Source organism: Corapipo altera, unplaced genomic scaffold, assembly GCF_003945725.1.
Source record: "Corapipo altera isolate COAL_440 unplaced genomic scaffold, ASM394572v1 1, whole genome shotgun sequence".
NCBI lineage: Eukaryota > Metazoa > Chordata > Aves > Passeriformes > Pipridae > Corapipo > Corapipo altera.
In genome coordinates, this window is record NW_020884873.1 from 12,304,887 (window position 1) to 12,319,345 (window position 14,459).

A 14,459-nucleotide genomic window follows, 5' to 3' on the forward strand; every position below is an offset into this window, starting at 1 on the left:
GAAGAACCCAAAGATAACCATTATTTACCACAATACAGAGGCTCCTTTCCAGTTCTGTGTACTTTAATTACCAGCAGAACAAAAAGGTACATCACCGAGTTCTGAAGTAAAAAAAAAAAAAACAAAAAACAAAAAACTGTCTGGCCCACTGTACAACTAAAGGTGCTAAACTTCATTTTGCCAAGACTTTTAGCTACTGATAGACTTAGTTCTGTGTTTGTGAAGTTGTAAACCCAGTGAGGATTTTTATTTTTTGTACTGCAAATCGCAGATCAGTATCTTTCCAACACATTCCTCTCCAAGTACAAAGTCCATTAAATCAGTGACTGTCACTTTGTTAGTGTTTTTTTCCCCAAACCAGTGTTGCACATGTGTAAGCTGAAACATGTGACTGGCACATGAAAGCCCGGGCAGATTTTTTAAGTATGGCAAGGTGGGTGGGTAGGGGGTCAGAAGTGGTTTCAAGCACCTCATTAACATAAGTTGTTAACACCGACGCACTGCAGGATTTGCACCTTTTTTTCACAAGCTGCAATCCCTGAAAGGGACATTGGAAAAGGATGGGAATATCCCATCTCTTGAGCAGCGGTACCACAAATCCCAGCTGCTCATCACGCTGTCCCTCCCTGGCAGGGCCGGCACAGGGGAGCTGTCCCCCTGTCCCCTCACACCAGCCGGCCCCTGATGGATCAACAACAGCCCTGAGGGTGGGCTGAGGAGTGCCAACAAGCTCCCTGGAGAATGGTCGCCCTGAGAAGTGCTGCGAATCAGGGAGATCTACCAAGCACCCAGCTTGCTTTATCCTGCACCAGCACCGAGCGTTCCCATGGACGAGGCCGCGGGGAGGCTCGGCTGAAGCCAGCCAGTCTCTGTCATGGCCGTGTGAGGCACTGGACACGCGGCAGGGGAGCGGAGATCCAAGGCCAAGGGCACACGGACACCGTCGGGGCCGGGGGACCCCGAGCACCGGGGAGCGGGAGGGTCCTGTCATAGAGTTCCCGCAAGGGGGCGCCGCGGGGCTCCAACGGCGCGAACTACAGCTCCCGGCATGCAACGCGGAGCAAAAGCGCATGCGCGTACTCAAGGCTGCCGGCGGGACCCGCCAGCGCCGCCCCTTCGCTGCCGGTCCCGCTGGTTACGGCCGTAACCATGACCCTTCGTTCCTCTTTCGCACCCGGGGGTGCCGCCGCGACCGGAAGTTCCCGTTGTCATAGCACCCGTCTCCCCGGCGAACGTCCCGCGTGTCCCCGGAAGCTGTTCCCTGTGGACACGGCGCCCGTCGCTCCCGGCAGCCGCGCCCCACGTGGCCCCGCCGCTCGGCGCAGCGGCCCATTCATTGCGGCCCGGGCCACGCCCCTCCACGCGCGCCATTGGCCCAGCGCCGCCCCGCCCGGCCAATGGGCGCCGGCCACGCTCCGACCGCAGGAAACCGCACATGGAAAGCCGCGATTGGCGGCGGCGACCGCAGGCCCCGCCTTTCCGAGTTCCCCATTGGCTGTGTATTTGGCGTGGTGCGCAGCCATTGGTGGGCGCAGAGCGGCGCCCCCCGCCCGGGGGTTGATAAGGCGAAGGGGGAGGGCCGCCGCCGCTCCAGCGCCATCGGCGGCGGCAGCAGCGCGGGTCGGGCTCGGAGCGGTGCCGGGGGCTCTTCGCTCGTCACCGCGGCCTCTTCGCTTGTCGCCGCGGCCGCCATGAGGTCCGTGTGGGGGCTCGCTTTGGCGTGCGCGCTGCTCCTGGCCGGTGAGTGCCCGCGGGGTTCTAGAAGGTTCTGAGGGGTTGGAGGGGGGGCGGGTGTCGGGGTCCCGGCCCCTTTCACCCGCTGGCTGGGTTGAGGGGGATGGAGGCCCCTGAGAGAAGGGGAGACCTCGCGCTCTGCCCTGCAGGGACGGGAAGTGGTGCCGAGCCCTTGTCCGGACCGGGCTGTCCCCAGGGCTGGGGCGGCGGGGGGAGGGGGCTGGGGCGGCTCCTGCGCCGTCACGGGCGGGGGCGGAGGGGAGGGAGCGAGGGGGCGGCCGCTGCCCATCTCCCGTGTCTCCAGAGGGGCTCAACTTTCCGGGGGGAGGGAGCGGGGGAACGACAGAGCTGAGCCGAACGCCGTGGGGAGGGGTAAGCGGGGAAGTTGGACGGTGCGGGGTCTCAGAGCATCGGTTTCCTTGTTTTCCCAGTGTCGGTCAGAGCCGAGGATGTGGATGTAGATGGGACCGTGGAAGATGACTTGGGCAAAAGCAGAGAAGGGTCTCGAACTGATGATGAAGTTGTGCAGAGGTTGGTACGCAGAGCACTCGTGCTCAGTATTGCCTGAGGCCTCAGAAATGGGGAGGGACTGCTGTTCGAAAGAGATCTGGTCAGCTGGGGCAAAGAAAATACTTCTGGAAAAGACCCTGAAGTGACCCTGAGGACTTGGGCTCAGGAAAGCTCAACTTGGTTCTGTCCAATATCGATAAGTTATATAAAAACCGCTATGTTCATGGAGTTTAGTCTTGCATGTCATAAATGGCACCAGTGTAGCGCCTACTAATGAAATAGGTCTGTGCCCATGAACTACTTCATCTGTGAGGTGCACTGCCTGCTGAGGATTGCAGTGGCTTTAAGGTATCTGAATTATTCCCTGGACTTCTTTTTATGAAAAAGTCTCACTTGCAGTCATGGTTTTCCACTCCAGTTCTAGGTTAAGGTTGTGCAGTTGAGGATAGCTGCTCTTGCACTTAGGTCATTTGATCGTGTAATTTTGGGCTACATCAGTGACAAAGGGTCTTCATGTTGTTTGAACTAGGCTGTTACTGCTGTTGCTTGATGATAAAATTAGTGATGCTGTTTGTGGATGAGACTACTTGACAGGTTTTCGTTGTCCTAACAGAGAGGAAGAAGCTATCCAATTAGACGGCCTAAATGCATCCCAGATCAAAGAAATCAGAGAAAAATCTGAGAAGTTTGCATTTCAAGCAGAAGTGAACAGAATGATGAAGCTAATTATCAATTCTTTATATAAAAATAAAGAGGTTAGTGCCTTTATCAGTAGATCACATTAGAACATGGAGGAGAGTGTGTGTGTCTCTTCTGGAATTCCTGACTGCTGGTTTCTATTTCAGATTTTCCTGAGGGAGCTTATTTCAAATGCTTCGGATGCCTTAGATAAGATACGGTTGATATCATTAACTGATGAAAATGCTCTGGCTGGTAATGAGGAACTTACAGTCAAAATCAAGGTAAGATGCATTAGATACAAACATCACTTTCAGAGGAGTGATGGGAGGAATATAAAAAGATGGTCCATCATTAAATCTAAATTTTTTTGTGTTCATACTGATGCAAATACAGACTAGGACCACATCAAGACCCTTGCAGTTAGATTTATCAAAGACTGCTCTTGTTTTAATGGTGAAAATATATTTCTGATTTTATAAAGAGTAACTGAAGTATTGGAATATTTGGAAGGGAGGATCTTCCTCATTTCTGTAGTTACTGCAAATTCCATTTATTGCAGCCAGGCATATTTGAATGGGTAATACATTTAGCTATTTTTAGGGGGCAGTGTGTTATGTATTAAGATTCAAAGTGAAGTCAAACTGCATTTTTCTTTATTTTTTTTTCAGTGTGATAAAGAGAAGAACATGCTTCATGTTACAGATACGGGTATTGGCATGACAAAGGAGGAATTAGTTAAAAACCTGGGTACCATTGCAAAGTCTGGTACAAGTGAATTCTTAAACAAGATGACTGAAATGCAGGATGATAGCCAGTCAACATCTGAGTTAATTGGCCAGTTTGGTGTTGGCTTTTATTCTGCTTTCTTAGTAGCAGACAGAGTTATTGTCACATCAAAACACAACAATGACACTCAACATATTTGGGAGTCAGATTCAAATGAATTCTCTGTGATTGATGACCCCAGAGGGAACACTTTGGGACGTGGCACAACCATAACGTAAGTACTGAGTTTCTTTGGATTTAAAATAAGTTGTGTGGATACAGTTTTCTTATTAAAATGTGTGAGTGACTTCAGCATTGTGACTCATAGTATTTGATTCCTGTAATACAGCTTTATTGAGTTTAATAGAAACATACAGATTGTAAACTGCATCCAACATAAGAAAACCATGAGCATCCTAAGAACTGTCAGCAAGTAATTCTGGACAGTTCAGCTGCATGCAGGCTCATTCAGTTCCTCAACACAGCTGTGGCCTGGCATAACCTACACAGTGGCTGTAGAGCTTTGTCTTGGAAACTGGCTGCTATTTATACACCAACAAGACTGGCCTGATGCAAATTTCAAACTAGGGGTAGATTGACAGTCCTATTTTCGTTGCTTTCATGAGCAGATAAATTTACTTGGTCTGGGTTTAGAGGCTGTTTTCCTGGAGAAGGCACTGAGCATGAAAAAGTTGATCTTGGTGCTCTCGTTTCAAGCAAAGCCCATGAAAGCACATCAAGATCCTCATGAGTACCAATATGATTTAAGGTTTTCCTACAGACTTTTGGATACTGTGTTCTGCCTCAAGTGATGAGAACAATAGCCCTTTGTCATTGGAGTAGTTCAGAAGGGATTCTTTGAGCTGAACTTATTAAAGCTGACTTGCATAAATCTGAATTGCTATAACTGCAACAGGAAAATGCATCTTCTCCTATAAAACTACGTCAAAATACTTGTCCGGCACTTAAACTGAAGGATTTTTTATTTTCTTTAGCCTTGTCTTGAAGGAGGAAGCATCTGATTATCTTGAGCTGGATACTGTGAAAAATCTTGTAAAGAAATACTCACAGTTCATAAACTTCCCCATCTACGTGTGGAGCAGCAAGGTAAGGGAGCATTTAACTGAGCCTTGCACAGTATGAGCTTTGATTGTGAGAGCTGTCTGGCCAGATCTTTCAGGAAGGATGAGGACATGTCAGAGAGCTGCTACTTGTCTAATTTCCAAAATTCTTCTGTTCCTGCCTCTTCTGGCTAGTATTTTACTACTTAGTTTCTCTCCAAAAATTGGTCTGTTGCTAAAATCACAAACTTTAAAGGAACTTGGTTTTATTGTGACTCAAAGAACTTTATCAAAGGAAAAAGACTGCTGGTTACTAAGAAGGATTGTTCTTCCACTGGCTTTGTTTGGTAGATGGAAGCTTTAAGTTTTCAAATGGGGTCATGGTAGGTATCTTTCTAAAAATAGGGCATTGTCTTAAATATTAGGCCTGTTCTGATGTTTTCTTGCTGTAGCACCAATTTAAAATCCACGAAGTTTCTGATTAGCATTATGAAAAACTTAAATTTGAGGATGGTCATCTCCCAGTTTATTGAAGGAAAGCATGTATTCATGAAAATTTAACAGAAGAGTATAGAGAAAAGTTTGCAATAGACAAATAGCACAAATCAAACTAGTGCTGTGAGAGATTAAGCTATTTAAGAGAATACTAGAACATACCTGGTAGGAAGTCAAGGTGTTCAAATCCCCACTTTCAGTTGTCTCTTTAGACAGAGACTGTTGAAGAACCCATTGAAGAGGAGGAAGCAAAGGAGAAAGAAGAAACAGATGATGATGAAGCTGCAGTTGAAGAAGAGGAGGAAGAAAAGAAACCAAAAACTAAGAAGGTAAGCTTTGTTAAACTTGGGGTTCTGGAGCTCAGCTGGTTCACTGGTTTTGCAGAGGTGCGTTTCAGTAGTGGGTGCTTTCAAGGACCAATCCCTTTTAAGTGGAGATGTCTTGGCAGGATAGTAGATTATAAATGAAACAGACTTGGTTGAGGTCAGGCAGATGACTGACAAGAGCCTCGTGGGGCAGTGGTCACAGGGCTAATTATAAGTATTGGAGTGAACTGCTTGAAATGGTAGCAGGCTTCAGTAAGCTGACACTGACTGGTTTAAGTATCCTCTCCTGGGAAGCTTTTTCCAGAGTGGCAGTAGAACAGAAATACTGGCACTCAGTGAATGTGTTAAATATACATAGAACAACACAATACAACGTAGACTAAACGTTTGTTCCCACGTGTTGCACTAATGCATATACTTGAATGAGAATGTCCAGGCCATTGCACAATTTTGTAAATTAGCATATTTAGTGTTTTCTACATGCTATTTTATGTGTTGGCTTCAGTGGAGTGTCTTTAATGGACCTAACCTGAAGTAAAGAATGAGTCTTTTTATACTGTGTGGTGTTTACTTACCTAGGTTGAAAAGACTGTCTGGGATTGGGAGCTAATGAATGACATAAAACCAATCTGGCAGAGACCATCTAAAGAAGTTGAAGAAGATGAATACAAAGCTTTTTACAAAACCTTTTCCAAGGTAAGCTCTGAGCCTCAAGATGATTCCACAGCAAAAGGTTTGCTCTAGTATGTCTTGCTTTGTAAATAAAACTGAATGCTCATAGGATGGGCTGTTTCTGAAGAATTAATTAGTTGCTGTCAGTAGATGGAATTGCAGAGCCTGGAAGGTATAACATTTTAGTCCGGAGTTAATCTTTTTTCCAGAGAAAACATATTGACACCCAAGTGTTGAGTGGCCTAGATTTGGGAAGTAATATGGTCCATCTTATGTGAAGCTTATTGGTGTGTCTAAATGTTAACAGGAAAACTTATATTTAGTCTGAATGGTGGTGCTTGTTGCACATGGAGGAAGAAAAAGGGAGGTACAGCTTTCTAGAAATGTCTCTGTGTCAGTGCAGTGTAATGTGTTAACTTGGGAGTCTCTTAACTGTGCTGTGATGATATTATATTGGTTATTGTGCTATTAGCTATCTTTGTGTGATTGGCTTGTTGAAAAATAACAAAACTTAGTAGGTCCTTAGGAAGGTTATTTTTGTGAGTAACTAGGCTCTTGTAACTTAAACTTTTGTCTCCATGATAGATCCTAACAAAGTATGGTTAGGTAGATTAGCTGCAAGATAATGCCATTTATTTGGCAAACTGAGGTTATTACTGGAAATATATTAACTCTGGTATTTTCCCCATGTCATTTAAAAGCATTTTCTCTCCACAGGAACATGATGACCCGATGGCATACATCCACTTCACTGCTGAAGGGGAAGTAACTTTCAAATCCATCTTGTTTGTACCTAATTCTGCTCCACGTGGACTGTTTGATGAATATGGATCCAAAAAAAGTGATTTCATTAAGGTAGGACAAGCAAGTGTGTGGACATGGTTTCATGTAAAAAATAAGTCACTAAATAAGTAACCTGGCTGCTGTCTTCTCTTTTAATTCAGCTGTATGTTCGAAGAGTCTTCATCACTGATGACTTCCATGACATGATGCCCAAATATCTTAACTTCGTTAAGGGTGTTGTAAGTATTAAATGTCCTACTATTATTTGATTATCTTTTTAATCTTTAAATACTGTCAGGTGTACTTAAAATTTGCTTCCTCAATTAGGTGGATTCTGATGATCTTCCTTTGAATGTATCCCGTGAAACACTTCAGCAGCATAAATTGTTAAAGGTAAGCTAATTGATCTTAATGTCTTTCATTGTAAGCACATGATTGTATCAAGCCTTAGGAGAATAACAGCTTGTTTCATTGTGTTACATAAGGACTGTGAAATTAAACTACAGGAAATTCACACATTGCTGTTCTCAAAATACCTGTGTCTACTTTAGATCAGAGAGACTAAGTGTTTGGAGTCCATTGTTTTTAGTGGGGTTGAATTGAGGGCTCTTCCAAATGCTTATTGTTGTAACTCAATAATGCTGCTTTTTTTAGGTGATCAGAAAGAAACTTGTTCGCAAAACTCTTGATATGATCAAGAAAATTGCAGAGGAAAAATACAATGACACATTCTGGAAAGAGTTTGGTACTAATGTAAAGCTTGGTGTTATTGAGGATCACTCCAATCGTACACGACTGGCTAAACTTCTTCGCTTCCAGTCCTCTCATCATGAGAGTAACCTCACAAGCCTTGATCAGTATGTGGAAAGAATGAAAGAGAAACAAGATAAAATCTACTTCATGGCAGGGGCCAGCAGAAAGGAGGTATGTGAGAGTGAAAGAAAGAAGAAAGGGGTAAAAAATATTACAACTTTTACTTTTAGTACTATGAACATTGTGAACTATGTGTTTGCTGTAAATTTGGAGCCTCCATGCTTATGCTGCTACTGCAGTTCAGTTTTTCTTGTACCAACACTTGTCAGATAGTTGTACAGGTTTCAGTAGCTGCTGATACAAATGCAATTAAACTGGAATCTTATGTGTTTTGTCCTCTTAGGCTGAGTCCTCACCATTTGTTGAACGTCTGCTGAAAAAGGGCTATGAAGTGATCTATCTGACTGAACCTGTAGATGAGTACTGTATTCAGGCTTTGCCAGAGTTTGATGGCAAGAGGTTTCAGAATGTAGCAAAAGAAGGAGTTAAGTTTGAAGAAAGTGAAAAGTCTAAGGAGAGTCGGGAAGCCTTGGAAAAGGAATTCGAACCACTTCTAAACTGGATGAAAGACAAAGCTCTAAAAGACAAGGTAAAATATTCTGTTACATGTAATTATTATTTTTAAATGCTACTGTACTTGCTACAATGCACCTTGCAGATTATTTGAGCATGGACTTGACAGTAGGTTCTCTGTCTCTATGGATAAACATGCTTAATACCTTTATTTCAGAAAGATACTGAGTTAGAATGTGATCTTAGATGTTTTTCACAAAATACTGAAGTGACAGAAACTTCAGAGTTATTTACTGTATTCACTGTATAAGCTATTATCTCTGTGAAAATTAAGGCACTTATTTTCCCTACAGATTGAAAAAGCTGTGCTATCTCAGCGTTTAACCCAGTCTCCATGTGCTCTTGTGGCTAGTCAGTATGGATGGTCTGGTAACATGGAAAGAATCATGAAGGCTCAAGCTTACCAAACTGGGAAGGATATATCCACAAAGTAAGCTTTCAGTTATGTAGCAGCAGACATGAAATGCAGTTGATGGCCTCCCTTGCTTGCTGTGCCCATACCAAGCTTCCATCTGGTTCAGATGATCCTTGGTGGTTTTAAGGTCACTTATAACCAAGTTAGTCTCCATTATAGCTTTACATTGTTAATTCAAAGCTCAGTATGCAAAACTGCCTGCTGAGCAAGACTCATCAGTGACATTTGCTATCTGTCATTTGTTGACAAGAGAAGATGAACTTAGTAGCTTGAATATTTTTAGAATTAAGCTGGTATTGAAGTGGGACGGGGGGAATCTACTTGTTGCCGTGACTGTCACCAGTGTTCGTGGGTTTAAAGATGTAGTTGGGTCCTGTACTTTAAAACTTAGTGATGTGACTTCTCTTTTTCTCAGTTACTATGCTAGCCAAAAGAAGACATTTGAAATTAACCCCAGGCATCCACTGATCAAGGACATGCTCAGGCGAGTCAAGGTAAATAAATAACAGTAGTGAAACATTGACTGCTTGGCTGCACGCAGCCTAATTAACAGGTCTGTTTTGGTTTTTCATATTCTTCCACATTAGGAAAATGAAGATGACAAAACTGTTTCAGATCTTGCAGTGGTATTGTTTGAAACTGCAACTTTGAGGTCAGGGTATATGTTGCCAGACACTAAGGAATATGGAGACCGAATAGAAAGAATGCTTCGTTTGAGTTTAAATATTGACCTGGATGCAAAGGTTAGTTTGTCTTCAACTTGGGGCTGATAATGGACTTCTCTATTGCTACATCTAAAAAGTGCAGCTACTTAAATTCACATGCATTCAATTAAATGTATCCAGCTTCCTGCCACATAAGTGGGCCGCTGGAAGCCCAGCCATGAATCTGGACTTTCTACTCATGTTTTCCCTTCCCCACCTCTTCTTTCTAGTTGCTTGAGATTCTGCTACCTCATTACACTTCTCAAGTGTTGTCCTGTCCCTAGCTAAGTGGTGGTTCTACAGGAGTAAATTAGGGATCAAAGGCATGTGTGCCTATCTCTTTAATGGAGAAATTTCTAAGTGGATATAAGTAATATGGATTCTCATAATGCTGTGCAAGAACTTATCCTGGGTAATTTGCTGGAGAAGGCATGACAGTGGGTCAGTGCTAAACAGAACTTGCTTTCTCCTTCAGGTAGCTTGGGGCAAACGTTAGGATATTTCCATAGCCTGTATTTAGCTAGTCCACAACTAGCAAACATCCTAAACAAGTAAAGCAAATTGCTTGTGACTGTCATACAGGTGGAAGAGGAACCTGAAGAGCCTGAAGATGCAGCTGAGGACGCAGAGCAAGATGAAGAGGAAGTGGATGCCGATGCTGAAGACAGTGAAACACAGAAGGTAGGGTTTTGTTTTGACACTTTCTTGCCAATATTTATGTGCAGTTTTGTCTGTGGTGCTTCCTGGAAATAAATTTGTTCACTTTGTTCATGACACTAGATTTTAGTGTGAGGTTTTCCAGGCTTTTCTTGGAGGGGGGGGGGGGGGAAAGGCAGCACAAATTCCGTATCAAACTGTATTGTAAGAAGATGACACTTGGATAAGGTGGAGCTAAATTAATCTTAAGAGGTAAAAGCTTTGGATTATCTGTGGTATTTCCACAGCTTGCAGACAAAAACAAAGATCAGCAAGAATGTAGTTTCAAGTGCTTTTACAATACAGACTTGTAGCAAGACTGCAGACAGCAGCATTGCTTCTAAACAGTTCAACTATCGTGTGAAGTCAGCCTTCACTTAGTTAATGGCTGCAGTTTTAATGATGTCTTGATGGACATGCTAAACCCTTCCCATACCTTAGTTTCTTGGGAAAAGATCTGCAAGATGACCTCTTGTGAGTAGTGCAAATCTAGCTTACAGAGATGTAATTTCCTACAGAAGAATGCTTATTGTGCTCTAGCTACCTAATTTTGATGCAGTATAACCTGTGATCAAAGTAATACAAAGTTTCTGTTCTCTGGAACAGCTCTTGTAACCTTTTTTCCCCTTTAAAAAACTGATATCCTGATTCTTTCTTTGTCTTGACAGGAATCCACAGATGTGAAAGATGAACTGTAAACTACACTCAACTACTGTCCTGCATTGGGGGGTTAAGAGGGAATGTGAATTAGATTGTTTTGGTTTTTTCCACTGTAAAATGTTGAGGGATGGTATGGGGTTTAAGGGTAAAGGAGGGGTTTTTTTTAAGTTCACTTTTCTAAAAACATTCCTCATGAATGTAAATTTGTATTATTTAACTGACTTGGTGTAAAATCTTGTCATGTACAAAATAAAATGTTCCCAAACACCACTTACTTTAAATTTATACATGGAAAGCTCACCTTGTGGGCTGGCACAAAGAAATAAAGGGGTGGTCCTTTGCACAACTGGGCAGTTGGCAATCCTCGTGCCTTTCCATGCTGGCACAGCCACACCAACTAGTGTAGCATATGGCTGTGGTTGGGTTTTGTGTTTACAAGGCTGCTGTGCTGCTTTGCTGAAAGACACCTGGTATCTGAGAGCTGTGTTGAACTTGCTAGTTGAAGAAAATATTCAAGAAGTTATGTATCTACTGCCATCTTAAAGTTGAGACAAGGCATTTAAAAATGGCATTAGAACTTGGGCTGGGCAGTTGTAGCTTTACAGCTGAGATGGGGGGAATTCCTTTCACTAAGTATGTGGACAACCCTCATCAGAGGTGGCTTTTACTCCCTGTGAGCTGCTACCATCCTCTGTGGTACTTGGAAACCCTGCCTTTGACTTGTGTAGCTACAGCAGTTGTTTGCTACAGGCTTTTTTCAAAGGTGTGGAAGTTCTTTTCTCATGGTTACTCCTTAATGCTGTTATTCCTAAACTTTATCACTATTGTTCTGTGTCTCTTTAGTATGGCAAAGCACTATAGATACTTAATATAACTCAAGCTAAATCTACTGACACCAGATTTTAATGCAGACAGGTTAAACTGGAGGCACCACTTCTATTCATTACATTAGTTTTATGTACTGGCTGGATGAAGCACTGCATTTTCTCAGTTGTGCCTTACTTTAAAACATCTTCACAGGGTTGGTAGAAAGGCTTTGCACTGAAGGGTTTCTTTTTTGTTTATTTGTTTTTTTACCTTCCTCTGTGGAAGAACTAGATAGGTGTGGTACTTCTACATAGTGATTCTCCTTAAGAACCCCTCACTTCTGTTTTCTTAACAGAACTGTGAAGTTACAAGGTTCTGCAATCTGAAGCAAAATAAACTTTCTAATTAGGTTAGAGCACTAAACACTGACCTGAAGAACTTGTTTTCCATTTACTTTTACTCGGCTTCTATATTGCCTGATTACCATTTCCGTGCAATAAATATGCCATGTATCACTGTGGTTATGGTGTTAGGGTTTGTAGAGAGATGGTTTTATTGAAGTATGCTGAGACCTCAGGAATGAAACCTTAGTTTGGGGTGTTTTTGAGAGAGTTTGGAGTTCTGGTTTCTGCTCAGTGTAGTAGTATCCTAGAGAAGAGCCTTCTGTTACTGGCACATGCTGAGGGGTCTGACACCAGCATGTCCTTCAGCACCTGGCAGTGTCAGTTGTAATAGCAGCCTTTGGCAGTAAGTTAGTGACTGGGCAGCTGCACCAGTTCTGGAGGCTTGTTATTCTTACTGTAGCTGTGTGATTTTTTTTTTTATTATTTTTTTTTTTTTTTTTACTTTTTTTTTTCTTGGTGCTGCATAGCAATCAACTGCTGCTGAGGCTTTAATACTTCCAAAGGTATCACTTATTTTCAGTGATACCTTTCTGAGTATATCATTACTACCCCCACCTTTATATCTCTGTTTGACCTCAAGCAGCAACTGCAACTCACTCCTGTATGGTTGGGAGTGCTTTTGCAGCCAACAAACCAAAGTGGAATATTGGAAGTGTAGGGTTGCTTGCTACAGTATTCTTAGTCTGTTAATTACTTGTGGACTTAGGCAAGCTTTGCTCTGTTGTATAGCTAAAGTTCTCGTTGCCTTGATGGGTTTCAGGATGACAATTCAATTTCAGAAATAATAAAGAGCACACATGAGAGTCATGCTTTGTGCTTCTTCATCTACTTCAGGTGAGAGTATCATGTGCAAACACAGCTGTGGTTCAGCTGCTTTCTCTAGACCCTGGAGTGACAAGTGTTTGCTATTAATAAGCACAAAATGCACTTGTAAGCCTACTTATTTGTCAGCTCTGAGACAAAATGGTGTCAATGCTGGAGGAAAGTGTCTCCCATCAGGCTTTCTTTTGGTGCTGCAGTTATGCTGACTCTGGGGGTGTCATTTCTGTTAAAACCCGGTGTGTTGTCAGCTTTGCTGTTCCTAGATGGGCACTAATGAGGACAGTTCCCTCAGTGCTAGAAAAGGCTGAGCTCCCTGTTCCTCAGTTTCCAGCAGCAACAGGATACACCTAGAAATCCAAGCCTAATTGCTAGAAACTTCCCTCTGCAGCCTTTAGATCTTAAAAACCTTTAGAAAAGGGGGAGAAATGCATTTTTCATGTCAGAAATCAACAACATAACAGAGGTGCTACTCTGACAAAGTGTGAGTAACAGGGTAAGGGGTTGGTGAATCCTGGCTCTGTAAATGGATCATTGAAAAACTGCTGTTCCTGCCCCAGTTAAAACAGGAACAAAATACTGCTGAACTGCCCCATCTTGTCTCTTCAACAAACTTTCTCTTACGCTGAGGTGGAAGGTTGGTAATCTCAGCTTTGTTAGGTGCAGTAAGGGGAAAAGTATTTTCACCAGAACTGGACTTACTAAGATGGTCTCACTGATTGATTTCATTTGGATTTAACGTGTTTTACTGCAGCCTTTCTATCAACGCCTGCTGTCACTGATAAAGGAGCCTGAGAGAGAGAGCCTGTGACGTACTTGTGCTCAGTGCAGGCTGCATCCTGAACAGCACATAAGAGCAGGAGAGGATCTTATCCCACCAACAGTTGTAAAACTGTGGGAGAGCAGAGGCACATACGCATGCAGGAGAATTACAACCTTTCTTCCTACGGAAACCGCTCCAACTTATGCAGACATAAATAAAAGCTTCACAGCTGGAACAGATGTAAAAGTAGCACTCACTGATCATTTCTGGATCCCTCTGCTATTACAAGACATCCAAGTACTCTGTCAGGAGCAATTAGGGAGCTTTTCTGTTTCCTTAATGTGTAATCTATCAGACTGTGGTTTTTACCCCCCTGAGTTAAACCCAAGTGAGAACTGAGGATGAAGCCTGTGCCTTATCTTGGTATCTTTCTCAAGGGAAAACAATCACCAACCTTCACAAGCTCTATTGTGTACCACTCAAAAATGGGTTGTTGTGCCACCTCTACAGGATCTTGACTCTGTTCCTTCCAGTTCCTGGTGCAAGTTTTGTGGTGATCCTATTTCAGGACTGAAAGGTAAACCTACACCTGTTATTTCAGAGTTTTGTATATTTACAGCTATCAAAGGCAGCCATAAACAGATGAAGGTGCCCAAATGGAGTACAAATGTACGTAATTTCAGTGTAATCTGAATTGCCCCATTTTAACTACACTGACCAAGCTGTAAGATCCCAGCCTTACAGTGGACCAAAGTAGGTTTCCTGTCAGTGATACATC

At 43.1% G+C, this 14,459-nt stretch overlaps 1 protein-coding gene across 1 annotated transcript; it reads left to right on the plus strand.

Moving 5' to 3' along the window:
- Positions 1–1,591: 1,591 nt before the first annotated feature.
- Positions 1,592–11,155, plus strand: HSP90B1 (heat shock protein 90 beta family member 1). The gene is made up of 18 exons (XM_027662453.1): positions 1,592–1,740; positions 2,166–2,265; positions 2,858–2,999; positions 3,090–3,206; positions 3,594–3,925; positions 4,686–4,797; positions 5,459–5,575; positions 6,152–6,268; positions 6,962–7,099; positions 7,189–7,266; positions 7,355–7,420; positions 7,682–7,951; positions 8,184–8,429; positions 8,707–8,843; positions 9,244–9,322; positions 9,416–9,571; positions 10,115–10,213; positions 10,897–11,155. Exons 1-18 carry the CDS (start codon positions 1,692–1,694, stop codon positions 10,924–10,926), a joined length of 2,385 nt encoding a protein of 794 aa, XP_027518254.1. The 5' UTR covers positions 1,592–1,691; the 3' UTR covers positions 10,927–11,155.
- Positions 11,156–14,459: the final 3,304 nt, after the last annotated feature.

Bases quoted from the DNA above. Each gene is read 5' to 3' on its own strand.
- HSP90B1 (XM_027662453.1), top strand. From the start codon at position 1,692: ATGAGGTCCGTGTGGGGGCTCGCTTTGGCGTGCGCGCTGCTCCTGGCC. The intron at 2,266-2,857 runs GTTGGTACGCAG...TTGTCCTAACAG, and splicing joins GATGATGAAGTTGTGCAGAG to AGAGGAAGAAGCTATCCAAT. The intron at 3,926-4,685 runs GTAAGTACTGAG...TATTTTCTTTAG, and splicing joins GGACGTGGCACAACCATAAC to CCTTGTCTTGAAGGAGGAAG.